This window comes from Coregonus lavaretus, assembly GCF_964263955.1.
Source record: "Coregonus lavaretus genome assembly, chromosome: 9".
NCBI classification, from domain to species: domain Eukaryota; kingdom Metazoa; phylum Chordata; class Actinopteri; order Salmoniformes; family Salmonidae; genus Coregonus; species Coregonus lavaretus.
Genome location: NC_139996.1, coordinates 48,853,867 through 48,881,233, shown reverse-complemented (window position 1 = coordinate 48,881,233; position 27,367 = coordinate 48,853,867). Strand labels below are relative to the sequence as shown.

At 42.5% G+C, this 27,367-nt stretch overlaps 1 protein-coding gene across 1 annotated transcript in view; it reads right to left on the bottom strand.

The window, feature by feature from the left end:
• LOC311135451 (inositol hexakisphosphate and diphosphoinositol-pentakisphosphate kinase 1-like) overlaps nucleotides 1–27,367 on the bottom strand; it is a 66,980-nt gene that overhangs the window by 21,467 nt on the left and 18,146 nt on the right. The window contains exons 8-25 of the mRNA XM_084169413.1: nucleotides 26,424–26,585; nucleotides 25,653–25,774; nucleotides 25,264–25,365; nucleotides 24,077–24,163; nucleotides 23,837–23,912; nucleotides 23,472–23,581; nucleotides 11,798–11,883; nucleotides 10,438–10,563; nucleotides 8,112–8,233; nucleotides 7,648–7,830; nucleotides 6,748–6,889; nucleotides 4,053–4,276; nucleotides 3,460–3,587; nucleotides 2,538–2,652; nucleotides 2,190–2,297; nucleotides 1,915–2,031; nucleotides 1,691–1,828; nucleotides 1,277–1,388 (exon numbers count right to left, since the gene is read on the bottom strand). Of these exons, the coding sequence (XP_084025539.1) occupies nucleotides 1,277–1,388; nucleotides 1,691–1,828; nucleotides 1,915–2,031; nucleotides 2,190–2,297; nucleotides 2,538–2,652; nucleotides 3,460–3,587; nucleotides 4,053–4,276; nucleotides 6,748–6,889; nucleotides 7,648–7,830; nucleotides 8,112–8,233; nucleotides 10,438–10,563; nucleotides 11,798–11,883; nucleotides 23,472–23,581; nucleotides 23,837–23,912; nucleotides 24,077–24,163; nucleotides 25,264–25,365; nucleotides 25,653–25,774; nucleotides 26,424–26,585 (2,260 nt within the window). The remainder of the gene's footprint in view (nucleotides 1–1,276; nucleotides 1,389–1,690; nucleotides 1,829–1,914; nucleotides 2,032–2,189; nucleotides 2,298–2,537; nucleotides 2,653–3,459; nucleotides 3,588–4,052; nucleotides 4,277–6,747; nucleotides 6,890–7,647; nucleotides 7,831–8,111; nucleotides 8,234–10,437; nucleotides 10,564–11,797; nucleotides 11,884–23,471; nucleotides 23,582–23,836; nucleotides 23,913–24,076; nucleotides 24,164–25,263; nucleotides 25,366–25,652; nucleotides 25,775–26,423; nucleotides 26,586–27,367) is intronic.

Below are 27,367 nucleotides of genomic sequence, written 5' to 3'. Positions count from 1 at the left end.
GGACCATAGACAAAGGATGACATGGATTTAAGAAATAAGGGGGCTTTTTAGTGTGAATACAGTGCACTGAACTTACAAGAATCATGAGAACCAAATATAACAAAGTGGTCAAGGACTGTGGGGACAGAAACATTGATATTGTCACAATGAACATAGGTTTTCTGTTTTTCTATAACCACCTGTTAGAAAATAATCTGTTCCTGACAATCCTTATTTTTTTTGGGGGGGGGAAGAGTGCAGTGTATACAGCAGTTAAATTCCTACAGCAGTTGGCATAGAAATAGTCACAGCAGAATAAGAATGGGCCTTTATTTTTCCAGCCATACTATTCTGGTCTAAAGTGAGCTGTGCTGGAATGGGTGGTTTGGTGGGATGCAGGGACAGCGACAACGTTTGAATGGTCATTTCAAAACAGTTTGACAAGCTTGGTGCATACAGTAAGAGTATGGACAAGCAGTGGAAAACACATGCACATACTCATGCACAAATCAAACCAACCTCAGCCCAAGTTCATGTCAACATGTTTTTTCCACTCATTGTTTTTTTGGTGCATCCATTGCACCCTTTTATTTGTTTTATAAAGGCTTAGTAAGTGAATATCACCGTGTTAGAAAGTTGCCGGGGGTCACAAGCACCTCCAAATCCACGCACAGGAGACTGATTGTATCTGCGGTTCTATTGTATCACCTTGTGGAGGTTTCCTTGCTTCTCTTGACAGATGAATGTGAATGGAGACAGACAGGAATATCATCCGGTGGGGGCTCTGCGGCACTCAGACCCCCATATATAGAGCCCTATTGGCAGGAGAGGTCCTTGGTGGTGGGGCTCTTAGGCTACGTCCCAAATAGCCCATAGGGCTCTGGTCAAAAGTACTGCGCTATAAAGGGAATAGGGGGTCATTTGGGACGTAGCCTAAGATGTATTCTCTCCGCTCTGACTCTCCATTGACCTGTGGCCTACATAGTCTAGACCTGGGAGCTTTGGCAGCTGGACCTACCTCCCACTATGGAGTCATGGCAGCTATGCAGCCATTAGAAAGAGTGAGGAAGAAAGGGAGTGAGAGGGAGAGCGTGAGAGAGAGACAGACAAAGAGTGAGGCAAAACAGACAGAACGAGAGGGAGAGAGAAAGAGAGAGAACGAGAGTGACAGAACAAGAGAGCGAGCGAGACAGAGAGAGAGGTCACTCACATGACCCAGAGAGATTAGTGAGTGCTGATGACAGGGTTGCAGAAATATGACAGTGGCAGCAGTGGTTGGCAGAAACCAGATACCCACCTAGGCCAGTCTGTTTGATCTCAGGGGACTGGCGCGAGCAGGAGGGGAAGAGGCGGTAGGAGGCGCCCTTGGAGGAGTAGCCAGGGGAGGTGGGCGAGGTCTCGGAGAGGACCTGGGTGGGGACAGGGAGACTGTGTCACAGTCTTTCTATGTGGGTTTGGATTCAAACAGGACTATCCTAGTGATTCAATAATTGAACAGATAAATGCTGTGCTTGGGTTGTGTTTATTATTATTATTATTCTTAACTCAAACAGGTAGGGACTACCTGGACGTATCCAATAAGAAACACACATTTTTTATTTTCCATTGAAAAGGGTTTTCTGTTGCGTGCACTAATGAACACCACCCTAACATGGAATACATGACATTTGGGAGAGGGGACACAATAACTGATATATCCCTGATCAAGTACCTCCATGGAGCTAGTCTTGCGGTTGCGGATCATGGGTGATCTTCTGATGCTGATTAACTCAGAGAGAGGCAGGGCCCGGTCAGGCTCGTCCTGTGACAGGTCCTCCAGACTGCCTTGGTTGGTCTGCTTCTCCTGGTTCTGGATTGGATTAAAGAGACCGATGAGGGGGGCTGTGGACACACACACACACACACACACACACACACACACACACACACACTGACCTCAGCGGAGGCTGGGCGGAAGCCAAAGCCCAGAGGGATGTTCTCCTCGTCCTCACAGCTCTTCACCCCGGGACTGAAGTGGAGCTCCACGTGGAAACGCTCCTCTGAGCCGGGGTCCTGTTCAACACACACAAAAAACATGAGCAATCATGTTATACTACAGAGAGTGAGAGGAAGAGACACATACAGACAGGAACGTACAGTAATAGTACCAGGTGTAGTAATACTACAGAAAGAAAGGAAGACGGATGTAGGGACAGAGAGGCCTAACTGACCTTGTTGTTATCCTCATACAGCATGATGACTATCTGAGTCATGTAGTTGAGTTCAGAGACAGCACTGAGGTAATCCATGGCCTGTTTCCACTGCTGGTCCTTAACCTCCTGTCACACACACACACCAAAACACAAACTTAACCAGAGAAAACTACACCTAAAAAATATTAAGATTTTGAACCCAAGTCTTCAATATTCAGTGAACTATCCCTTTACAACAACTAACCTGGTCCCAGATCTGTTTGTACCATCTTGCCAACTCCTAAGTTATGATCATTGTGACTATTATCATGCCGACCAGATTTGGGACCAGGCTACTTTAACAACCCCCCTGCAGTGACAACGTACATCCAGTAGTCCCCCGTAGCGGAAGATGCTGAGCAGCGAGTGGACGTGGCTCTCGCTGGTGAAATAGAGGCGGGTCCGGACGTGACGCCCCGGAGACATGACCCCCCGCGAGTACCTGAACCACCAGAGGGAATGAATGACAAAGGGTGATCACTTTCGGGGGCTCTAGAGACACACCTCAATGGAGGGTTTACTGGGAAATAACTGAACCTGGGACAGTGGCTCACTCAGTGGTAGTGGTACACAGCCAGAACTGGTCCTAGGAAAGTGGTACAGTGGTGCTCACTACTCAGCCATTTCAACAGTGTTATAAGAACTGGTCCTAGGCCAACCTGGGTTCAAACACTATTTATTGTATTTCAATTACTTTCACATACATTTTTAAGTAAGTATTTTAATTTGAAAATACAAGTAGTTGAATATTGGAATGTATTTGGAAATACAAGTACAAGTATTACTCCCATGCATTTGAACCCAGGTCTGTTTGGGGTATTTGAAATGTATTTGGAAACAAGTATTTGAAAATAGTTTAAAAAAGTAAATTATAGGAAATTATTTGAAAATACTCAAATATCAAATCTATTCGGTCATAAGAGACGGTGGCATTATGTACAAAATAAGTAACAAACAACGCAAAAAAAAACACAAAATAGCACAATTGGTTAGGAGCCATTATGAAATACACCGAAAAATGATTTAAATAGGCATGTATTTGAACCTAGGTCTGGTCCTATGACAGCAGTACACTCACAGTGGTACACACCCATTATATAACGGTCGAATAACAACTCGGGCTCAGATAATGGACAAAGACAGTGTGTGACTGACTGCAGCCCAAGTGGTGAGTACCTATAATAACAACTGATCCTAGATCAGTGGCACTGAGGCTCAGACCGTGGCCACAGGTGGCACTGCAACTCACAGTGGGTGCAGCTTGTTGACGGCCTCGTCCTCGTGGGTCCTCTGCAGGTCTAGCTGGATCTTCTTCATCAAGGGAAGGCAGTAGGCCTGGGCAATGTCCATCTTTTCTGGCTTATTAATGCCATACTCCTGAAGAGAGAAACAGACAAATGCATGCTCAAAAGGTATGTTTTCAAGAAATGATTTGGCCTTCAAATAAGCTTTGACTTAAAGATGTTACTTCTGTTGATCATTTTCTGACAGGTTCCTAGAATAGTAATTTCATAGCTAGGTTTACTTTTTTTACTTTTTTTACTTATTTGAAGGGATAGCAAAGTAAGCATTGTCTGCATTGAAAAGGAAACGATAAGGAGTAAGAAAGAAGGTAGAGGTATCTTGAATCATCCTCAGAGACTGAGGGGACGGGAGTCTGAAGTAACAGGCTTGTCAAAAATCCTTCCCTCTGCGGTTGTGTGTGTTCACGCTTCTCTATCCAAAGAAATTGGCAAAGAAACGTTCAGAAGTCATGCTCCCCACTTGGTAGGTCTAGACTACTGCTATAGTCCCCATTTGCGCAGGTAAACGTGAATGTGTGTGTATGTGTCTTCCCCTCACCTGAGGTATGACGATGTCGGCCAGGGCACGGGACAGCCTGAACAGCTCCAATGTGTCCTCCAGGCCCAGTGTGGCGTTGTGCTGTGTGTCATACTTCACACAGTCGTAGATGTCTGGGATCTTACTGATGTCGTAGCGGCCGCTCTTATTCCGGAAGTCCCTTTCCAGCTTGGACCAGCGCTGCAGCATCAGCTCCAGGGTCTCACTGTGGTACAGCTGCAGGTCTGGGAACAGGAGAGGACTTAGCTTACAGCAGACAGTCGACATGAATTAAATTACACTAGCTAGTTATCTGACAATACACCTGGAAAGAGTATATATACACTACCAGTCAAAGGTTTGGACACACCTACTCAAGGGTTTTTCTTAATTTTAGTAGCCACCCTTTGCCTTGATGACAGCTTCGCACACACTTGGCATTCTCTCAACCAGCTTCATGAGGTAGTCAACTGGAATGCATTTCAATTATCAGGTGTGCCTTCTTAAAAGTTAATTTGTGGAATTTATTTCCTTCTTAATGCTTTTTAGTCAGTCAGTTCTGTTGTGACAAGGTGGGGGGGGGGGGTAATACAGACGATAGCCCTATTTGGTAAAAGACCAAGTCCATATTATGGCAAGAACAGCTCAAATAAGCAAAGAGACGACAGTCCATCATTACTTTAAGACATGAAGGTCAGTCAATACGGAACATTTCAAGAACTTTTAAAGTTTCTTCAAGTGCAGTCGCAAAAACCATCAAGCGCTATGATGAAACTGGCTCTCATGAGGACCGCCACAGGAATGGAAGACCCAGAGTTACAGTTGAAGTCGGAAGTTTACATACAATTAGGTTGGAGTCATTAACACTCATTTTTCAACCACTCCACAAATGTCTTGTTAACAAACTGTAGTTTTGGCAAGTCGGTTAGGACATCTACTTTGTGCATGACACAAGTAATTTTTCCAACAATTGTTTACAGACAGATTATTTCACTTATAATTCACTGTATCACAATTCCAGTTTGTGGGCAGAACTGAAAAAGTGTGTGCGAGCAAGGAGGCCTACAAACCTGACTCACTTACACCAGCTCTGTCAGGAGGAATGGGCCAAAATTCACCCAACTTATTGTGGGAAGCTTGTGGAAGGCTACGCGAAACGTTTGACCCAAGTTAAACAATTTAAAGGCAATGCTACCAAATACTAATTGAGTGTATGTAAACTTCTGACCCACTGGGAATGTGATGAAATAAATAATTCTCTCTACTATTATTCTGACATTTCACTTTCTTAAAATAAAGTAGTGATCATAACTGACCTAAGACAGGGAAACTTTACTTGGATTAAATGTCAGGAATTGTGAAAAACTGAGTTTAAATGTATTTGGATAAGGTGTATGTAAACTTCCGACTTCAACTGTATATACACACATACGTATATATAAACTCTGCAAAAAAAGATATGTCCCTTTTTCAGGACCCTGTCTTTCAAAGATAATTAGTAAAAATCAAAATAACAACAGATCTTCATTGTAAAGGGTTTAAACACTGTTTCCCATGTTTGTTCAATGAACCATAAACAATTAATGAACATGCACCTGTGGAACGGTCGTTAAGACACTAACAGCTTACAGATGGCAATTAAGGTCACAGTTATGAAAACTTAGGACACTAAAGAGGCCTCTCTACTGACTTTGAAAAACACCAAAAGAAAGATGCCCAGGGTTTTATTTTTATTTTATATGGGCCTCACAATGGGCCTCAGGATCTCGTCACAGTATCTCTGTGCATTCAAATTGTCCGTAGCTTATGCCTGCCCAAACCATAACCCCACCGCCACCAGGGGGCAGTCTGTTCACTACGTTGACATCAGCAATCCGCTCGCCCACACGACACCATACACGTGGTCTACGGATGTGAGGCCGGTTGGACGTACTGCAAAATTCTCTAAAACGACGTTGGAGGGGGCTTATGGTAGAGAAATTAACATTAAATTATCTGGCAACAGTCCTGGTGGACATTCCTGCAGTCACCATGTCAATTGCACGCTCCCTCAAAACTTGAGACATCTGTGGCATTTTAGACTGGCCTTTTATTGTCCCTAGCACAAGGTGCGCCTGTGTAATGATCATGCTGTTTAATCAGCTTCTTGATATGCCACACCTGTCAGGGAGATGGATTCTCTGGGCAAAGGAGAAATGCTCACTAACAGGGATGTAAACAAATTTGTGCATAACATTTGAGATATGATTTTTGTGCATATGGAATAGTTCTGGGATCTATTATTTCAGCTCATGAAACATGGGACCAACACTTCACATGTTGCGTTTATATTTTTGTTCAGTGTAGATTACAATAGCAAAATGTAAACAAAACTGGAGACACCATGTCATTTTTGACACGACAGCATTCCAATAGCTAGCAAAAGAGTGTAGGAGCGGTAGATAACTAACCGTCAATAACTTTAGCTAGCTAGCTAAGTAACTTGTCTAGCTAACGGAGTTGAAACAATTCACTTATTTACAGTTGGCTAGTTAGATACCGCACCGCTCTTTGGTAGCAAATGTAACAGTGAATCCAAAGCTGGAAAGGCGTCTCCACTAATGTTTACATTTTGACCTATTAGGAATGGGTCAAAAGGTCTATTATATTGGACAATAAAATATTTATATTACTTTCAATTCTATTATATTGTAAGCAGGCTGGGCAGAGAACAAACCTGCAGATTTGGGGTCCTCCAGCCTTTTGCGGATCTGGGAGGTGAGGCTCTGGATGAGGGTGTAGACCTGGTCACACGTCCTCACTGGGTTCCCTATGATCTTCATGGAGTTGACCAGAGAGGGGCTGCCTGTAGGGGCCAGCTGCAACACATAGTAACAGTCACACGTTATTACAGTGGTCCAAATAATGCAGAACTTCATGGAACTGTGTAATGCCAACGTTGGTATCCATAACAGGTAGTGTTGAAATGTTATGTGAGACTCTGGAGATTGACAGTGATGTCATGCTCAGTTGAAGGCTGTACAGTAAGAAAAGGATAGGAAACAATCAATCTCAAAAACACTTTTCAAGGACTGCTCAAGTTGATGGAATTGTCAATGGAGCCTCCCATCAGTGTAACAGAGTATAATGGTGACCATTTAGGTCAGGGTTCTTCAATTCCGGTCCTGGAGGGCCGAAACACCTCTGTTTTTCATCCTCTCCTTCTAATCAGGGGCTAATTCAGACCTGGGACACCAGGTGAGTGCAATTAACTACCAGGTAGAAATAAAAAACAGAAGTGTTTCGGCCCTCCAGGACCGGAATTGAAGAACCCTGATTTAGGTCATAGTTTACTTAACACCTGCAGTTATAATACATGATGATGTAGTTACTGTATTATGTACTGAAACACTTGTCATGAGCATGTCATAATGATTCTTAGTTGAATGCTTATTATTATTATTATTATTATGAAACATAGGCTCATTAATGCTTATTATAACAACTATTAAGGCATTACACCTGCAGGCTTTAAGTTAAGTGTTATCCATTTCAAACAGGGCTTTTCTCCTATGGCCTTTCCAACACCGATTGGGTGAGTAGTAGTGGTCTTGATGAAGGAGTCTACAGACTGTACCTTTTCGTAGTCTGCCTCAGTGAAGTCCTGGTCTTTCTGCATGATCTCATGGAGGCGTGCCTTCACCCTCTGCTGGCAGTCGGTCAGAGACTCACTGTCGCTGTCCAGCATGCCGTTCATGTTGGCACTTTTCACCATCTGCACCAGGATAGGGGTCAGCTCCCCCTCCAGAGCCAGCAGACCCTACATGCACGCACACACACAATAAGACAGCTATGAGATATACACGTGCATACACATGCATGGAACAATATGTACTGTACACAGAAAGGGTTGACACATGCTAAGGGATAGAGATATATTGACACTGAACACAAATGAAAGGAACCAGGTTTACCTATACAGTGAGCATGCATTACACACACACACACACACACACACACACCTGTACACTGACAAATCTACAGGCGCACACACACACACAGCAAACAGTAACACCCAAACATGTTGTACTGTAAACACACCTTGGCAAAAGCGGCAGCGGTCATCTGAACACGGCCTTCGTCTGAAGCGTAGATCTTAAGGTCGTGGCGGTAGGTGCTGTGTAAACGGAGCAGACCACAGCCAGGGAAACCGGCGTAGTCCCCTACAGGGTCATGCACAGAGGGAGGAACATCAGGCTTACAGGACATTACAGAGGAAGGGAGAAAGGGTGCCTGCCAGAGGAGGCTGGGGGGAGGAGCTATAGGAGGATGGGCTCATTGTAATGGCTGGAACGGAGTGAATGGAACGGTGTCAAACATGTGGTTTCCATATGTTTGACGTGTTTGATACCGTTCCATTTATTCCATTCCAGACATTACAATGAGCCAGTCCTCCTATAGCTCCTCCCACCCACCTCCTCTGGTCACGCCTACATAACAACACAGACTGTATGTGCACAAACACATCTAGGTATGTATCTGCAGTTGATGAGGGAGGAAACATTGGTTATTTGGTGAAAAAAAAACTATCAATAAATAACAAGCAGTCAACTGGATTCTGTTCACCTGAAAAGGAAAGCAAGTCCTTCACATCTCATACCTGGGATGAAAAATTGTTAAAAACAAATGGAATGTGGTCAAAATCCTAAATACTTATCTAAACAATTCAGTTCTCATGCTCGTTTTTGTTTGGAAGTGAAACTGAAAGCTACGTTGCTGGCTTTTCACAGACAAACAATTCCAACCCATGGAGAATTTCCAGGAGCGTTATTAGTATGAGATGATGCGCAGTCGCTGAACTGCTCCAAAACTTCCTGAGTCATGACACTGCATTTGCAGATGACCAAACAACTTTGCGTCCTTGGATTGCCGGATCACCTCATGGACCCTTTCACAGAAACCCACACCAAAAGACACATACCGTTCTTATAAAACCCAAACCTCCCAGAGTAGTGTAATGATGAGGACGATGCAGTTCGAACGTATCCATTCGTTGACAGTTATAAGTCCAAGCCCTTCTTACCAATAAGAGACTAGCAGACAAGTAGCCTGCGGCTACCTTCTAGTATGCAGTGCAAGAGATAAGAAAAGAGCAGAATTAACAGAAAACGTACATTAGGAGAACGCGCTCTCACACTCCTCTGGTAAATTTTTTTAAATAAAAAAAGCTTAAGCAAGAAGATATATATAAAAAAAATATATTGGTCTGCCATCATCTAAAAATAGTCACATTCCACTTAGTTCGCTGGGCTTTGTTTGGAAGACTAGTTTATCATGTGTTGTCCAGCGTAGGTAGTATAAACATTATTTTAGAAAGCAAACATGGGGAGGGAACGCATAATACAAATATAGTGATGTTACTACAGTACCTTGGGATTAGCACATTACATTAAACCTGGGTATGAAAATGACACTATGTAGGAAGGGGAGAATGGACCTCCCTTGTAAATTTGGGGACAATTCAAACTACTAAAAATATATTTCAAAATCCTCATGTGTAAAACACAATCTCGACTCAAAGATTTTGCTTGACTAATGAACAACACTTGGGAAATTCCATGATGAATACTCCTGCAGTGTGTAATGTGCTTAGTGTTAATTTTAGTTAGAAATCGAGTGTGATTAATGATCATCTTTACAATACAGTGCATCTTCTAAAATGCCCATATGACATTTCAGGAAAAGAGAGAAAGCAGCAAACTTTCATTCAGAAAATCTGTCTCTTCCACTGAACCTAAAACAAACGCTTCAATGACACCCAGTATGTTAAGAACAGTAACATGTGACTTCATGGTAGAGAGCCTTTGGAGGGATTGAAATCACAGAGTGTAAATGTCAAATGCAAAGAAAGGTGTCCACCAAGAACATGTTTGAGATTGGATCCCCCTTCAGCAATGAGAAAGGCAGGCAGAAGTAATGCTGGGACAAATCCTCACTTTAAATCTGCATGTGTAATTTTACACTTACAAATCTCCCATTGACCTCAATTCATGATTTACTAAAAACGGAGTTAAGCGCATGGATATCAAGTTAGCATTTGGGACAATATAGTTCTTCCTGACCTTGTGACCTCACAAAGAGAAATTAGGGGCTCTAGAAATGTGTTACTGTATGTAGGGACAGACAGAATATGCAGAGACATTTTCTTCTCAATCACTTTACAGCTTTATCTACATGTAATTCAACTGCTGTTTATAGCAATAGTTGAATTGATTTACATTGAAACCAGAGGTGCTTTTGATTTCAAATTATTTGAGTTTGACTAAATTGTGCCCATTCCAACTCCCATCTAGCCCTAGGTCAGTATATAGAGGTAGTATACAGTGTAGAGGTGAGGTGTGGAGTGTCCAGTAGTAGAGTACTGTACCTTGTCCTCCAGGGTACATGCAGCGGAAGGCCCTCCCCAGCTCCTCAGCCTGTACCCTGCCTGCCGGGGTCAGCTCCCCTCCCCACTTCAACACCAGCAGCAGAGACGGACCCTCCTTCGGACCCTCTGTACAACAATAACACAAATGCGCGCACACACACACACACCTGCATTAGGTCCTGCAGTTAAATCTGGAAAAAAAGCTGAAAGGTCATGTGCATGTTAAAAGTACACTAAATGACCAAAAGTATGTGGACATCTCATGAATATGGAGTTGGTTCCCCCTTTGCTGCTATAACAGCCTCCACTCTTCTGGGAAGGCTTTCCACTAGATGTTGATTGCTGCGGGGACTTGCTTCCATTCCGCAACAAGAGCATTAGTGAGGTCCGGCACTGATGTTGGGCGATTAGACCTGGCTCGCAGTCGGCGTTCCAATTCATCCCAAAGGTGTTTGATGGGGTTGAGGTCAGGGCTCTGTGCAGGCCCGTCAAGTTCTTCTACACCGATCTCGACAAACCATTTCTTTATGGACCTCACTTTGTGCACGGGGGCACTGTCATGCTGAAACAGGAAAGGGTCTTCCCCAACTGTTGCCACAAAGTTGGAAGCACAGAATCATCTAGAATGTCATTGTATGCTGTAGCGTTAAGATTTCCCTTCACTGGAACTAAGGGGCCTAGCCCGAACCATGAAAAACAGCCCCAGACCATTATTCCTCCTCCACCAAACTTTACAGTTGGCACTACGCTTTAGGCAGGTAGCGTTCTCCTGGCATTTGCCAAACCCAGATTAGTCTGACGGACTGCCAGATGGTGAAGGGTGATTCATCACTCCAGAGTACGCTTTTCCACTGCTCCAGCCTGAACCTTGGCATTGCGCATGGTGATCTTAGGCTTGTGTGCGTCAGCTTGGCCATGGAAACCCATTTTGCTTTAGGAGGCAGTTTATGAGGACAAACTATCTTTACGCGCTACGCGCCTTAGCAGTCCCGTTCTGTGAACTTGTGGCTTACCACTTCGCGGCTGAGCCATTGTTGCTCCTAGACTTTTCCACTTCACAATAACAGCACTTACAGTTGACCAGGGCAGCAATTTGACGAACTGACTTGTTGGAAAGGTGGCATCCCATGACGGTGCAACGTTGAAAGTCACTGAGCTCCTCAATAAGGCCATTCTACTGCCAATGTTTGTCTATGGAGATTGCATGGCGGTGTGCTCGATTTCACATACCTGTCAGCAACGCGAGTGGCTGAAATAGCCAAATCCACTAATTTGAAGGGGTGTCCACATACTTTTGTATATATAGTGTATGTGTAATCATGAACATGACCAGAGATAGTTTAAGCTTGTGACTCCCTACCTTCTTCCTCACTGGAGGCTTTGGGCTGCCCATTGGGCAGGTAGGTGAGCTGCACTTTCCTGTTGATGCCTGAGAAATGCCCGTACCTGGAAGACACACGGGGTATCTACACTTAATGAAGCTCCAGTTATCATTATACATGTACAGTACACACACATATACAAACCCAGACATGTGACATGTCAAGACCAGCGTTAAGCTCAACTCCAATCAAAATCTGTCAAGTCAGGAAGTACATTTAAAATACACAAATGTAAAAAATATAAACTTTTCTTGGACTGAATTCAATTAATTATTGGACTTAATTTCAATTAATCTCCTGAATTTGACTATTTTTATGGAATTGAGTCCAACCTTGTTGGACACGTTTCATTTCAGAACCATGGTTCAGAACTGTCTCCCACCAGCTTCAAACGCTAGCTAGCAGGTGCTCAGTCTGTCAGTCAGTGGCTAGTCAGGCTAGGCTAAACTAGCTGCCTACCATGTTTCTGGAAACATGTTTTGGGTTGTTATGTGTGTGACCTTTGGACGGCCGCTGTGTGTCACTATTAATCCCTCATGTGCCATACCAGCGCTGTCCTTTTGGATGTGACAAGCTTTTGGTTAGACGACATCATTGGGATTCCACCCACCCCGTCTCAGCCTCCCCTTTGATTTGCGATACAGTGCTGTGACAGTAGTGAGGGCTGGGCTATATAACAGCTGCTGTTCAATGTACCCGCTATGATAATAATTTAGCTTATCTGCCACTAATGGAAACATACTTGGAAACTAACATGGCACAGATCATATTCATAAGGAGGACCTGCTCCAACAGACAATGAGTACGTTTACATGCACAGGAATAATTAGATATTAAATAATCATGTAAATACCTTATAATCGGAGTAAAGGTCAATATCGAAAATAAGCATACGCCGATTAAAACAGCCGGTTTTCGGAGCAATCTTTCGAAATTATTAGGACACGTAAACAGCTTTAGCGCGAGTGAAGTGAGTTCGGAACAACTGAATGTATGCATCTTAGCAGTAGTTTTCAAACACAAACGTTATATGTCCGAACTCAGAATCAAATATGCTTACCAAAAATAACATGGTGACTGTGGTAGAAAGATTATTTTGATTGTTGATTTTCTGCATTTATCAGAGTGCCATCAGGTAAACAGGATTATTAGGGAAATCGTTCTTCTTGCAAAGCATCTAAATGTTTTAATCAAACCATTATATTAAATCTGACTATCCACAATAATCACATTATTGTGTGCATGTAACCGTACTCAACTACATTGTGTCTGTAAAATGTATATAGTATAGTATAAGCTGGAAGTAGAAGCCTAAGTGTCGTTGTCCATTAGTTTACTCCAATTAGGGGAGGGGTGGTAGGGTTAGGAATTTATATATATATATATATATATATATATATATATATATATATATATATATATATATATATATATATATATATATATATATATATATATATATATATATATATATATATATATATATATATATATATATATATATATATATATATATATATATATATACACACACACAAACATACAGTGGGGAGAACAAGTATTTGATACACTGCCGATTTTGCAGGTTTTCCTACTTACAAAGCATGTAGAGGTCTGTAATTTTTATCAGAAAATCACATTGTATGATTTTTAAGTAATTAATTTGCATTTTATTGCATGACATAAGTATTTGATCACCTACCAACCAGTAACAATTCCGGCTCTCACAGACCTGTTAGTTTTTCTTTAAGAAGCCCTCCTGTTCACCACTCGTTACCTGTATAAAAGACACCTGTCCACACACTCAAACAGACTCCAACCTCTCCACAATGGCCAAGACCAGAGAGCTGTGTAAGGACATCAGGGATACAAGTGTAGACCTGCACAAGGCTGGGATGGGCTACAGGACAATAGGCAAGCAGCTTGGTGAGAAGGCAACAACTGTTGGCGCAATTATTCGAAAATGGAAGAAGTTCAAGATGACGGTCAATCACCCTCGGTCTGGGGCTCCATGCAAGATCTCACCTCGTGGGGCATCAATGATCATGAGGAAGGTGAAGGATCAGCCCAGAACTACATGGCAGGACCTGGTCAATGACCTGAAGAGAGCTGGGACCACAGTCTCAAAGAAAACCATTAGTAACACACTACGCCGTCATGGATTAAAATCCTGCAGCGCACGCAAGGTCCCCCTGCTCAAGCCAGCACATGTCCAGGCCCGTCTGAAGTTTGCCAATAACCATCTGGATGATCCAGAGGAGGAATGGGAGAAGGTCATGTGGTCTGATGAGACAAAAATAGAGCTTTTTGGTCTAAACTCCACTCGCCGTGTTTGGAGGAAGAAGAAGGATGAGTACAACCCCAAGAACACCATCGCAACCGTGAAGCATGGAGGTGGAAACATTCTTTGGGGATGCTTTTCTGCAAATGGGACAGGACGACTGCACCGTATTGAGGGGAGGATGGATGGGGCCATGTATCGCGAGATCTTGGCCAACAACCTCCTTCCCTCAGTAAGAGCATTGAAGATGGGTCATGGCTGGTCTTCCAGCATGACAACGACCAGAAACACACAGCCAGGACAACTAAGGAGTGGCTCCGTAAGAAGCATCTCAAGGTCCTGGAGTGGCCTAGCCAGTCTCCAGACCTGAACCCAATAGAACATCTTTGGAAGGAGCTGAAAGTCCGTATTGCCCAGCGACAGCCCCGAAACCTGAAGGCTCTGGAGAAGGTCTGTATGGAGGAGTGGGCCAAAAACCCTGCTGCAGTGTGTGCAAACCTGCTCAAGACCTACAGGAAATGTATGATCTCTGTTTTGCAAACAAAGGTTTCTGTACCAAATATTAAGTTCTGCTTTTCTGATGTATCAAATACTTATGTCATGCAATAAAATGCAAATTAATTACTTAAAAATCATACAATGTGATTTTCTGGATTTTTGTTTTAGATCCCGTCTCTCACAGTTGAAGTGTACCTATGATAAAAAATTACAGACCTCTACATGCTTTGTAAGTAGGAAAACCTGCAAAATTGGCAGTGTATCAAATACTTGTTCTCCCCACTGTATGTATGTATGTATGTATGTATGTATATATATATATATATATATATATATATATACATACAGTGGGGAAAAAAAGTATTTAGTCAGTCACCAATTGTGCAAGTTCTCCCACTTAAAAAGATGAGAGGCCTGTAATTTTCATCATAGGTACACGTCAACTATGACAGACAAAATGAGATTTTTTTTTCCAGAAAATCACATTGTAGGACTTTTAATGAATTTTTTTGCAAATTATGGTGGAAAATAAGTATTTGGTCAATAACAAAAGTTTCTCAATACTTTGTTATATACCCTTTGTCACAGGTCAAACGTTTTCTGTAAGTCTTCACAAGGTTTTCACACACTGTTGCTGGTATTTTGGCCCATTCATCCATGCAGATCTCCTCTAGAGCAGTGATGTTTTGGGGCTGTCGCTGGGCAACACGGACTTTCAACTCCCTCCAAAGATTTTCTATGGGGTTGAGATCTGGAGACTGGCTAGGCCACTCCAGGACCTTGAAATGCTTCTTACGAAGCCACTCCTTCGTTGCCCGGGCGGTGTGTTTGGGATCATTGTCATGCTGAAAGACCCAGCCACGTTTCATCTTCAATACCCTTGCTGATGGAAGGAGGTTTTCACTCAAAATCTCACGATACATGGCCCCATTCATTCTTTCCTTTACACGGATCAGTCGTCCTGGTCCCTTTGCAGAAAAACAGCCCCAAAGCATGATGTTTCCACCCCCATGCTTCACAGTAGGTATGGTGTTCTTTGGATGCAACTCAGCATTCTTTGTCCTCCAAACACGACGAGTTGAGTTTTTACCAAAAAGTTATATTTTGGTTTCATCTGACCATATGACATTCTCCCAATCCTCTTCTGGATCATCCAAATGCACTCTAGCAAACGTCAGACGGGCCTGGACATGTACTGGCTTAAGCAGGGGGACAAATCTTGCACTGCAGGATTTGAGTCCCTGGCGGCGTAGTGTGTTACTGATGGTAGGCTTTGTTACTTTGGTCCCAGCTCTCTGCAGGTCATTCACTAGGTCCCCCCGTGTGGTTCTGGGATTTTTGCTCACCGTTCTTGTGATCATTTTGACACCACAGGGTGAGATCTTGCGTGGAGCCCCAGATCGAGGGAGATTATCAGTGGTCTTGAATGTCTTCTATTTCCTAATAATTGCTCCCACAGTTGATTTCTTCAAACCAAGCTGCTTACCTATTGCAGATTCAGTCTTCCCAGCCTAGTGCAGGTCTACAATTTTGTTTCTGGTGTCCTTTGACAGCTCTTTGGTCTTGGCCATAGTGGAGTTTGGAGTGTGACTGTTTGAGGTTGTGGACAGGTGTCTTTTATACTGATAACAAGTTCAAACAGGTGCCATTAATACAGGTAACGAGTGGAGGACAGAGGAGCCTCTTAAAGAAGAAGTTACAGGTCTGTGAGAGCCAGAAATCTTGCTTGTTTGTAGGTGACCAAATACTTATTTTCCACCATAATTTGCAAATAAATTCATTAAAGATCCTACAATGTGATTTTCTGGAAAAAAAATTCTCAATTTGTCTGTCATAGTTGACGTGTACCTATGATGAAAATTACAGGCCTCTCTCATCTTTTTAAGTGGGAGAACTTGCACAATTGGTGGCTGACTAAATACTTTTTTTCCCCACTGTATGTATGTATGTATGTATGTATGTATGTATGTATGTATGTATGTATGTATGTATGTATGTATGTATGTATGTATGTATGTATGTATGTATGTATGTATGTATGTATGTATGTATGTATGTATATATATATATATATATATATATATATATATATATATATATATATATATATATACACACACCACACACTACCAGTCAAAAGTTGACACCTAATCATTCAAGGGTTTTTCTTTATTTTTTAAAAATGTGTACATTGTAGAATAATAGTGAAGACATCAAAACTATGAAATAACACATGTGGAATCATGTAATAACCAAAAAAGTGTTAAACAAATCTAAATATATTTTATATTTGAGATTCTTCGAAATGGCCACCCTCTGCCTTGATGACAGCTTTGCACACTCTTGGCATTCTCTCAACCAGCTTCATGAGGTAGTCACCTGGAATGCATTTCAATTAACAGGTGTGCCTTCTTAGAAGTTAATTTGTGGAATTTATTTCCTTAATGCATTTGAGCCAATCAATTGTGTTGTGACAAGGTAGGGGTGGTATACAGAAGAGAGCCCTATTTGGTAAAAGACCAAGTCCATATTATGGCAAGAACAGCTCATATAAGCAAAGAGAAAATGACAGTCCATCATTACTTTAAGACATGAAGGTCAGTCAATCCGGAAAATGTCAAGAACTTTGAAAGTTTCTTCAAGTGCAGTCGCAAAAACCATCAAGCGCTATGATGAAACTGGCTCTCATGAGGACCGCCAGAGGATTGGAAGACCCAGAATTACCTCTGCTGCAGAGGATAGGTTCATTAGAGTTACCAGCCTCAGAAATTGCAGCCCAAATAAATGCTTCACAGAGTTCAAGTAACAGACATCTCAACATCAACTGTTCAGAGGGGACTGTGTGAATCAGGCCTTCATGGTCAAATTGCTGCAAAGAAACCACTACTAAAAGGACACCAATAAGAAGAAGAGACCTGCTTGGGCCAATAAACACAAGTGGAAACTTTCCTTTGGTCTGGAGTTCAAACAGCAGTGTCTTCGTGAGACGCGGTGTGGGTGAACGGATGATCTCCGCATGTGTAGTTCTCACCGTAAAGCATGAAGGAGGTGGTGTTATGGTGTGGGGGTGGTTTGCTGGTGACACTGTCTGTGATTTAATTAGAATTCAAGGCACACAACCAGCATGACTACCACAGTATTCTGCAGCAATACGCCATCACATCTGGTTTGGGCTTAGTGGGACTATCATTTGTTTTTCAACAGGACAATGACCCAACACACGTCCAGGCTGTTCAAAGGCTATTTGACCAAGAAGGAGAGTGATGGAGTACTGCATCAGATCCCCCGACCTCAACCCAATTGAGATGGTTTGGGATGAGTCAGACAACAGAGTGAAGGAAAAGCAGCCAACAAGTGCTCAGCATATGTGGGAACTCCTTCAAGACTGTTGGAAAAGAATTCCAGGTGAAGCTGGTTGAGACTATGCCAAGAGTGTGCAAAGCTGTCATCAAGGCAAAGGGTGGCTTTTTAAAGAAATCTCAAATATATTTTGATGTGTTTAACACTTTTTTGGTTACTACATGATTCCATATGTGTTATTTCATAGTGTTGAGGTCTTCACTATTATTATACAATGTAAAAAATAAAGAAAAACCCTTGAATGAGTAGGTGTCCAAACTTTTGACTGGTACTGTATGTTTGTTTCCACATTTTGTTAAACTTATTCTAAAATGGATTCAATTAAAAATGTTCCTCAATCTACACACAATACCCCATAATGACAAAGCAAATAAACATTTTTAGAAATGATTGCAAATGTAATAAAAATAAAAAACAGAAATACCTTATTTACATAAGTATTCAGACCCTTTGCTGTGAGACTCGAAATTGAGCTCAGGTGCATCCTGTTTCCATTGATCATCCTTGAAATGTTTCTACAACTTGATTGGCGTCCACCTGTGGTAAATTCAATTGATAGGACATGATTTGGAAAGGCACACACACCTGTCTATATATGGTCCCACAGTTGACAATGCATGTCACAGCAAAAACCAAGCCATGAGGTCGAAGGACTTGTCCGTAGCGCTGCGAGACAGGATTGTGTCGAGGCACAGATCTGGGGAAGGGTACCAAAAAATGTCTGCAGCATTGAAGGTCTCCAAGAACACAGTGGCCTCCATCATTCTTAAATGGAAGAAGTTTGGGACCACCAAGACTCTTCCTAGAGCTGGCCGCCCGGCAATCGGGGGAGAAGGGCCTTGATCAGGGAGGTGACCAAGAACCCGATAATCACTCTGACAGAGCTCCAGAGTTCCTCTGTGGAGATTGGAGAACCTTCCAGAAGGACAACCATCTCTGCAGCACTCCACCAATCAGGCCTTTATGGTAGTGGCCAGACTGAAGCCACTCCTCAGTAAAAAGGCACATGACAGCCCACTTGGAGTTTGCCAAAAGGCACCTAAAGGACTCTCAGACCATGAGAAACAAGGTGCTCTGGTCTGATTTTTGGCCTGAATGCCAATCGTCGCGTCTTAAGGAAACCTGGCACCATCCCTACGGTGAAGCATGGTTGTGGCAGCATCATGCTGTGGTGATATTTTTCAGCGGCAGGAACTGGGAGACTAGTCAGGATCAAGGTAAAGATGAACGGAGCAAAGTACAGAGATCCTTGATGAAAACCTGCTCCAGAGCGCTCAGGACCTCAGACTGGGGCAAAGGTTCACCTTCCAACAGGACAACGACCCTAAGCACACAGCCAAGACAACACAGGAGTGGCTTCGGGACAAGTCTCCGAATGTCCTTGAGTGGCCCAGCCAGAGCACAGACTTGAACCAAATCAAACATCTCTGGACAGACCTGAAAATAGCTGTGCAGCGACGCTACCTATCCAACCTGACATAGCTTGAGAGGATCTGCAGAGAAGAAAGGGAGAAACTCGCCAAATTTAGGTGTGCTAAGCTTGTAGCGTCATACCCAAGAAGACTTGAGGATGTAATCGCTGCCAAAGGTGCTTCAACAAAGTACTCAGTAAAGGGTCTGAATACGTATGTAAATGTATTTTCAGTTTTTTATTTATAATACATTTGCAAAAATGTCTAAAAACCTGTTTTTGCTTTGTCATTATGGGGTATTATGTGTACATTGATGAGGATAAAAAAAGAGTTGAATCCATTTTAGAATAAGGCTGAAATGCAACAAAATGTGAAAAAAAGTCAAGGGGTCTGAATACCTTCCGAATGCACACACAACCGTTCAAAAGTTTGGGGTCCTTGTTTTCCATGAAAACATACATGAAATGAGTTTGAATAGGAAATACAGCAAAATTAATAGGAAATGTAGTCAATGACAAGGTTAGAAATAATGATTTGTGTCCTTCAAACTTTGCTTTCGTCAAAGAATCCTCCATTTGCAGCAATTACAGCCTTGCAGACCTTCGGCATTCTAGTTATCAATTTGTTGAGGTAATCTGAAGAGATTTCCCACCATGCTTCCTGAATCACCTCCCACAAGTTGGATTGGCTTGATGGGCACTTCTTACGTCCCATAGGGTCAAGCTGCTCCCACAACAGCTCAATAGGGTTGAGATCCGGTGACTGTGCTGGCAACTCCATTATAGACAGAATACCAGCTGACTGCTTCTTCCCTAAATAGTTACTGCAAAGTTTGGAGCTGTGCTTTGGGTCCTTGTCCTGTTGTAGGAGGAAATTGGCTCCAATCAAGTGCCGTCCACAGGGTATGGCATGGCGTTGCAAAATGGAGTGATAGCCTTCCTTCTTCAAGATCCCTTTCACCCTGTACAAATCTCCCACCAAAGCACCCCCAGACCATCACATTGCCTCCACCATGCTTGACGTATGGCATCAAGCACTCCTCCAGCATCTTTTCATTTGGTCTGTGTCTCACAAATGTTCTTCTTTGTGATCCGAACACCTCAAACTTCGATTAGTCTTTTTTTCCAATCTTCCTCTGTCTAGTGTCTGTGTTCCTTTGCCCATCTTATATTTTATTTTTATTGGCCAGTCTGAGATATGGCTTTTTCTTTGCAACTCTGCCTAGAAGGTCAGCAACCCGAAGTCGCCTCTTCACTGTTGACGTTGAGACTGGTGTTTTGCGGGTACTATTTAATGAAGCTGCAAGTTGAGGACCTGTGAGGCGTTTGTTTCTCAAACTAGAAGCTAATGTATTTGTCCTCTTGCTCAGTTGTGCACCGGGGCCACGCACTCTTTCTATTCTGGTTAGAGCCAGTTTGGGCTGTTCTGTGAAGGGAGTAGTACACAGCGTTGACCGACATCTTCAATTTCTTGGCAATTTCTCGTATGGAATAGCCTTAATTTCTCTGAACAAGAATAGACTGATGAGTTTCAGAAGAATGTTATTTGTTTCTGGCCATTTTGAGCCTGTAATCGAACCCACAACTGCTGATGCTCCAGATACTCAACTAGTCTCAAGCAGGCCAGTTGTATTGCTTCTTTAAAATCAGCACAACAGTTTTCAGCTGTGCTAACATAATTGCAAAAGGGTTTTCTAAATGATCAATTAGCCTTTTAAAACGATAAATTTGGATTAGCAAACACAGCGTGCCATTGGAACACAGGACTGATGGTTGCTGATAATGGGCCTCTGTACGCCTATGTAGATATTCCATTAAAAATCAGCCGTTTCCAGCTACAATAGCAATTTACGACATATATACACACACAGTCCCAGTCAAAAGTTTGGACAGCTACTCATTCCAGAGTTGTTCTTTCTTTTTACTATTGTCTACATTGTAGAATAATAGTGAAGATATCAAAACTATGAAACAACACATATGGAATCATGTAGTAACCAAACAAGTTAAACAAATCAAGATATAGTTTATATTTGATATTCTTCAAAGTAGCCACCCTTTGCCTTGATGACAGCTTTGCACACTCTTGGCATTCTCTCAACCAGCTTCACCTGGAATGTTTTTCCAACAGTCTTGAAATAATTCCCACATATGCTGAACACTTGTTGGCTGCTTTTCCTTCACTCTGCGGTCTAACTCATCCCAAACCATCTCAATTCGGTTGAGGTCAGGTGATTGTGGAGGCTAGGTCATCTGATACAGCACTCCATCACTCTCCTTCTTGGTCAAATAGCCCTTACACAGCCTGGAGGTGTGTTGGGTCATTGTCCTGTTGAAAAACAAATGATAGTCCCACTAAGTGCAAACCAGATGGGATGGCGTATCACTGCAGAAAGCTGTGGTAGCCATGCTGGTTAAGTGTGCCTTGAATTCTAAATAAATCACAGACAGTGTTACCAGCAAAGCACCCCCACACCATAACACCTCCTCCTCCATGCTTCACAGTGGGAACCACACATGCGGAGATCATCCGTTCACCTACTCTGCGTCTCACAAAGACACGGCGGTTGGAACCAAAAAACGCACATTTGGACTCATCAGACCAAAGGACAGATTTCCATCGGTGTAATGTCCATAGCTCGTGTTTCTTGGCCCAAGCAAGTCTCTTCTTATTATTGGTGTTCTTTAGTAGTGGTTTCTTTGCAGCAATTCGACCATTTAGGCCTGATTCACGCAGTCTTCTCTGAACAGTTGATGTTGAGATGTGTCTGTTACTTGAACTCTATGAAGTATTTATTTCCTGTGGCGGAGCCAGTTTCATCATAGCGCTTGATGGTTTTTGCGACTGCACTTGAAGAAACATTCAAAGTTCTTGAAATTTTCCGGATTGACTGACCTTCATGTCTCAAAGTAATGATGGACTGTCGTTTCTCTTTGCTTATATGAGCTGTTCTTGCCATAATATGGACTTGGTCTTTTACCAAATATGTCTCTCTTCTGTATACCACCCCTACCTTGTCAAAACACAACTGATTGGCTCATTAAGAAGGAAATACATTCCACAAATTAACTTTCATCAAGGCACACCTGTTAATCAAAATGCATTCCAAGTGACTACATCATGAAGCTGGTTGAGAGAATGCCATACTTTTGATCATGTAATATATACATTATATGCATATATAGTGGGATTCCATATGTGTTATTTCATAGTTTTGATGTCTTCACTATTATTCTAATATACAAATATATGGGGGATTGGAAATGACGCAGACAATTACATTGATGGAAGCTATATTAAAGCTGATTCACCCCCGAAATGTTTTTTAAATAATAATTTAAAAAAACACACTCAATGACTTTGTATTAGATCCAACCAAGAATGTTGTTTGGTTATTGTCAATGAGGTGCTAATGGTAACTGGTTAATATGCAATCCCATACCATTATCAACGGGTTCAAACAGTAAGCCTACATACAGAACACAGAGGCTGAGAAGAGTGAGGAGGAGGGCGAAGGGACAGTGAGAGGAATTATAGGGCAACTTTCAGAATGACATGCATTGCAGACAACAAAGCACTCCCTCAAACGCACGCGGACACACGGTTGTGGTTGTGGCTAGTGTTCCCTGATTCTAAGTTCAGTATAACATCCCTCATCGTTATGAATAGGGGTTAATGGTAGTGGTGGTTACAGTGAGTGCTGAGAACAAGGAGGAGTGAACCTCATCCTTTAAAAGGGACAGGGGGAAAAGGTGCGTACTGAGTGTCATTCAAGCTGGATTCCCTTTGGAGAGAGAGGAGGAGAGAGAGAAAGGAGGGAGGAAAAGAGATAGGGAGAAAGAGTTAGACACAGGGAGGAGGGGGGTGTTCACAAAGTAAATGTGAAAGCTACTAGGCTAGAGTGTGCTTAGTGAACAGAAGGCTAATTCAATCTGTGTATTGGGCTACAGACAGACACAGCAATGACACAGGAGGTTTCTACACCAAGCATCATAGACACAGCAGAGCAGATCACTACCTTATGCATAGTCGATCAAATGATGGACAGATCAGGACATGGTGTGTGTGTGTCCGTAATCCACCCATAAGCGTCTCACTCACATCTCCAGGACAGTCTTGAGCTGCTCCAGTTTACCCTTCTTCTCCTCGATCTCACAGTCCGTGTGCTGGCCCAACTCAGCCAGTAGGAGCCGGGCAATGTCCAGCACCTCCTACACACACACACACACACACGACTGACATCAGTCAATCAAACTCATTTGTCACAAAGTGCTTAACAACAACCAAAGCTTTAACCCCTACAAAGAGCAAGCAAAGGCAACAGTTGCCAGGAAGAAACCTTGAAAATAAGTGGATTAGAAGTAGAGGCCATATATAGCACTACCATAGTCATAAATAGAGTTCCCCTCAACAGAGGAACACACTGCACGTTTCTGTGTTACAGGCAAATAGATACTTGGACTGACCTGTAGCTGTTTGGGCTTCTTCAACTTCAGTTTCCCTGACTTGTAGCCTCCGTACTTCTCAAACAGCTCAAAGAATCTAAAAGACACAACCGATACATCATTGAAACGCAACAGGACTGGGGAAGGTGAATTACAAGTTGTATTTGTTATATGACGTTGATCAGAAAATGAAGTCATTAAGACGTGGTGTCAAATTCTGCCCACTGGGAATGGGGAGCATGAAGAGATATATAGACTCACAGAGGGTGTCTGACTTCCATCTTCATCTTCTGTTTGGGGGTGCGGTCTCCGTGGCGGATGATGGCGATTACACAGCGCAGCTCCATCCTGCGGGACAGGTGACAGGGTTACAAAGCTACAGATAAGTTACCGGTAATTTGACCTGAATAACTTTAAATATATATATATATTTATACATAGTATTAATTTTTTATATCTGTGTCAATACTGACCATGAGTCTGTAGTGGATAGACCATATGGTTCAAGAGAAAATAGCCAAATTATTTTTTTTACAGTGTCTCATCAACAACGGCATTATTTTCAATCAATTCTGCAACTCTTCCAACTATTGACTTTTTTCACAACTGCCACCAGTTTGTCGGCAAAACATTTACAACAAAGACATTTTGACATAGTAAAATAAATGAAAGCATGTAAAACAATTTCAGGACATTTCATGCTGAAACCCTCACATTAAACACCAATAGTTTTCACTGTTGGTGGTTTATATTTAGGATAATGTTTTACAGCTTTGTCATTCTATTTTTATTGTTTTAATTATCTTATTTGATTTGTTTATATATAACATGCGATAAGGCCACACAGAGGGCCAGAGATATTTACAGACACTTGTGATAATCTGAAGTACCCAAAAAGGCCACTAGAAGTCATGTTATAAAATTCCCCCAAAACCTTGAAAGTTATCAACATGCTGGTAGTTTACCGGTAAACTTAGAAGGTTTCCAGTAATGTACCCTCCCTTTGCAACTCCAGGTGACATTATTGATTTGTTTATTGTTACTTTATTTAGTCAGGAGAAATCCTGATGAGGGTTTAAAAAAACATACGCGAATGGATATGGAAAACAGCGTTATAACCGGTATCAACAAGGGTCCTCTAGTACTTCGTGACTCAAGACTGTGTTAGCCCAATGAGCTAAAGCCTAGGAGTTAGCTGTGGGAGCTAACCCATGTCTCCAAGTCTCAAGAGAGGTTAGCCATCACGTGAGTATAATTCACTAAACCACCTCTGTTAGACCACCTCTAGTAGAGATGAGCAGGAAGAGGAGAGGGAGGAGGGGGAATAAGAGGAGAGGGAGGAGGGGGAATAAGAGGAGAGGGAGGAGGGGGAGGAGGGGGAATAAGATGTAGAAAGAAGCAGAAGGAAAGGAGGAAGAAAAAAGGAAGATAATGAGGAGAGGACTCACATGGTTCCTGAGGTGGTGGGGACTATAGGTATGTCCTCAGCCTCCATGGGGATGGACCAGGGGATGTGGAACTGAGGGGCCAGCTCTCGCATCACCATGTTCCTGTGGGGGGCGCAACCAATGGAGTGAGCTAGAGCAGTGTTTTGAGTTCTGACAACCAATGGAGTGAGCTAGAGCAGTGTTTGAGTTCTGACAACCAATGGAGTGAGCTAGAGCAGTGTTTGGGTTTTGAAAACAAATAGAGTGTGAGTTTGGATCCTGGCCAGTTCAAGGAATGACTTGTGGCTAAAGACTCTGTCGACGTATGGCTTTAGTTACCAAGAAGATCCTTGAGTGTGAAAGTGTAAATCAGGGGTTAAGATGTAAGGATGACAGCTAGCTGCACCTACCCCAAGACCTTGGCACAGTCGTCATAGTACTTCATGGAGTTCTTCACAAAGCTGAAGCCATTGACGTCACAGACGAAGGAGTGGCCATTCGCTCTCAAGAGGTCGAAGCCACACACCGTTTGCTGGGAGTGAAAGTGTGTGTCAGTCAGCCATTCAAACGGAATGTAGCCAATCAAGTCAAGTGCATCTTAAAAGTGCAATATGCAGAAATCGCTCCGCCATTTCCTGGTTGCTAAAATTTGAATAGTTCACCTAATTTCTGTTTATGTGACAAAATAAGCAATGTATAGTGTAGAGAATCATTGTACCATTTAAACCGCTGTGAAATATCTTTTCAATAACCACAAATATTGTATTTTCAGCTGTTTGAAGCTGGTGTACAAAATCAAAAGTAAAAGACTCAAAAGCACGGGAAGCAGAGAAATAACGCACATAGAACAGATCTACCGCTTCTTAGACTTGCTTTCAATGCGAATGATGATCTATAACTCACATTTCTATGTGGATTTGGTCAGATCGCCCAAAAATGTACACATTGCAGCTTTAATAGTCTAAAGAGGGTTCCTCCATTCATCTTCTTTCATTCATCTGCACTGATCTGAAAATACATCATAGTTGCTTTCACCTATCCAGCTCCTGCACATCATTGAAGGAAATAAGACGAGGTCGAGCAGAGGAAGCCTCTTCAGACTATTGGGATAGTTTAAGAAGGCTTCAGGTTGATTTGGAGAGAAGAGAGACAGAGTGGTCTGATTGGTTGAAAAGCCTCACCTTGAAGGCCAGGCAGACCTTGCGGGCCACCAGTTTCTCCATGGCGGTGAGCATGACAGGGTAGCGGATCTCCTTCCCCTCGCTGTCCCTCTCCACCTTACCGTCCAGGGCTGGGGACTTCCTTGCCTCAGCATGAGCATAGTCAGGTCCCACTGTGTACACCTGACATGACATCATATTATACACACATAGTCAGGACCCACTGTGTACACCTGACATGACATCATATTATACACACATAGTCAGGTCCCACTGTGTACACCTGACATGACATCATATTATACACACATAGTCAGGACCCACTGTGTACACCTGATATTGTACATACACATACTAGCGGTACTCCGCCCTTACGGGCAATAAATCATTGGATATGAATAATTTGATTTAATGCAAATCAAAAATGTGTTTCTCTTTTCAGCTTTTTGGTCTCTGGATAGGCTATAGCAGTATTCTAAACTCCCAAGCATTTTAAGAGTCCCATAGGCCTATTTCCCCTGAGATCATGGCACTTGCTTTCCCTTTCTAATTCTGTTTGCCTACCATGAACCATGTCATCCATATACAGTAGGGCTCCGGACTAACTTTTTCCCCTGGTGCCACCAAAACATGTTCTCCTGGTGCCACCAACATTTTCAGATGGTGGCACCAGCCTATGATCACGGTCACACAATAGAACAAAAATAGGAATAATGTTATAGTCATTCACACTGCTATTGCGATGGTATGATTCAATAAATAATTTGTTTAATATAACATGTCCAAGCAGGATGCATTACAAATATATTTTGATGAGCAATACCTAAACCAGTGATTGGCATGAATTTTGGGTTGACAATTAGGCTATTGTTGCTATAATTTTACTGCCCAAATAGGGCTCTAGAATTACAGATTAATTTAATTAAATAGAGATTAATGTAATTAATATCACATAGGCTAATTCA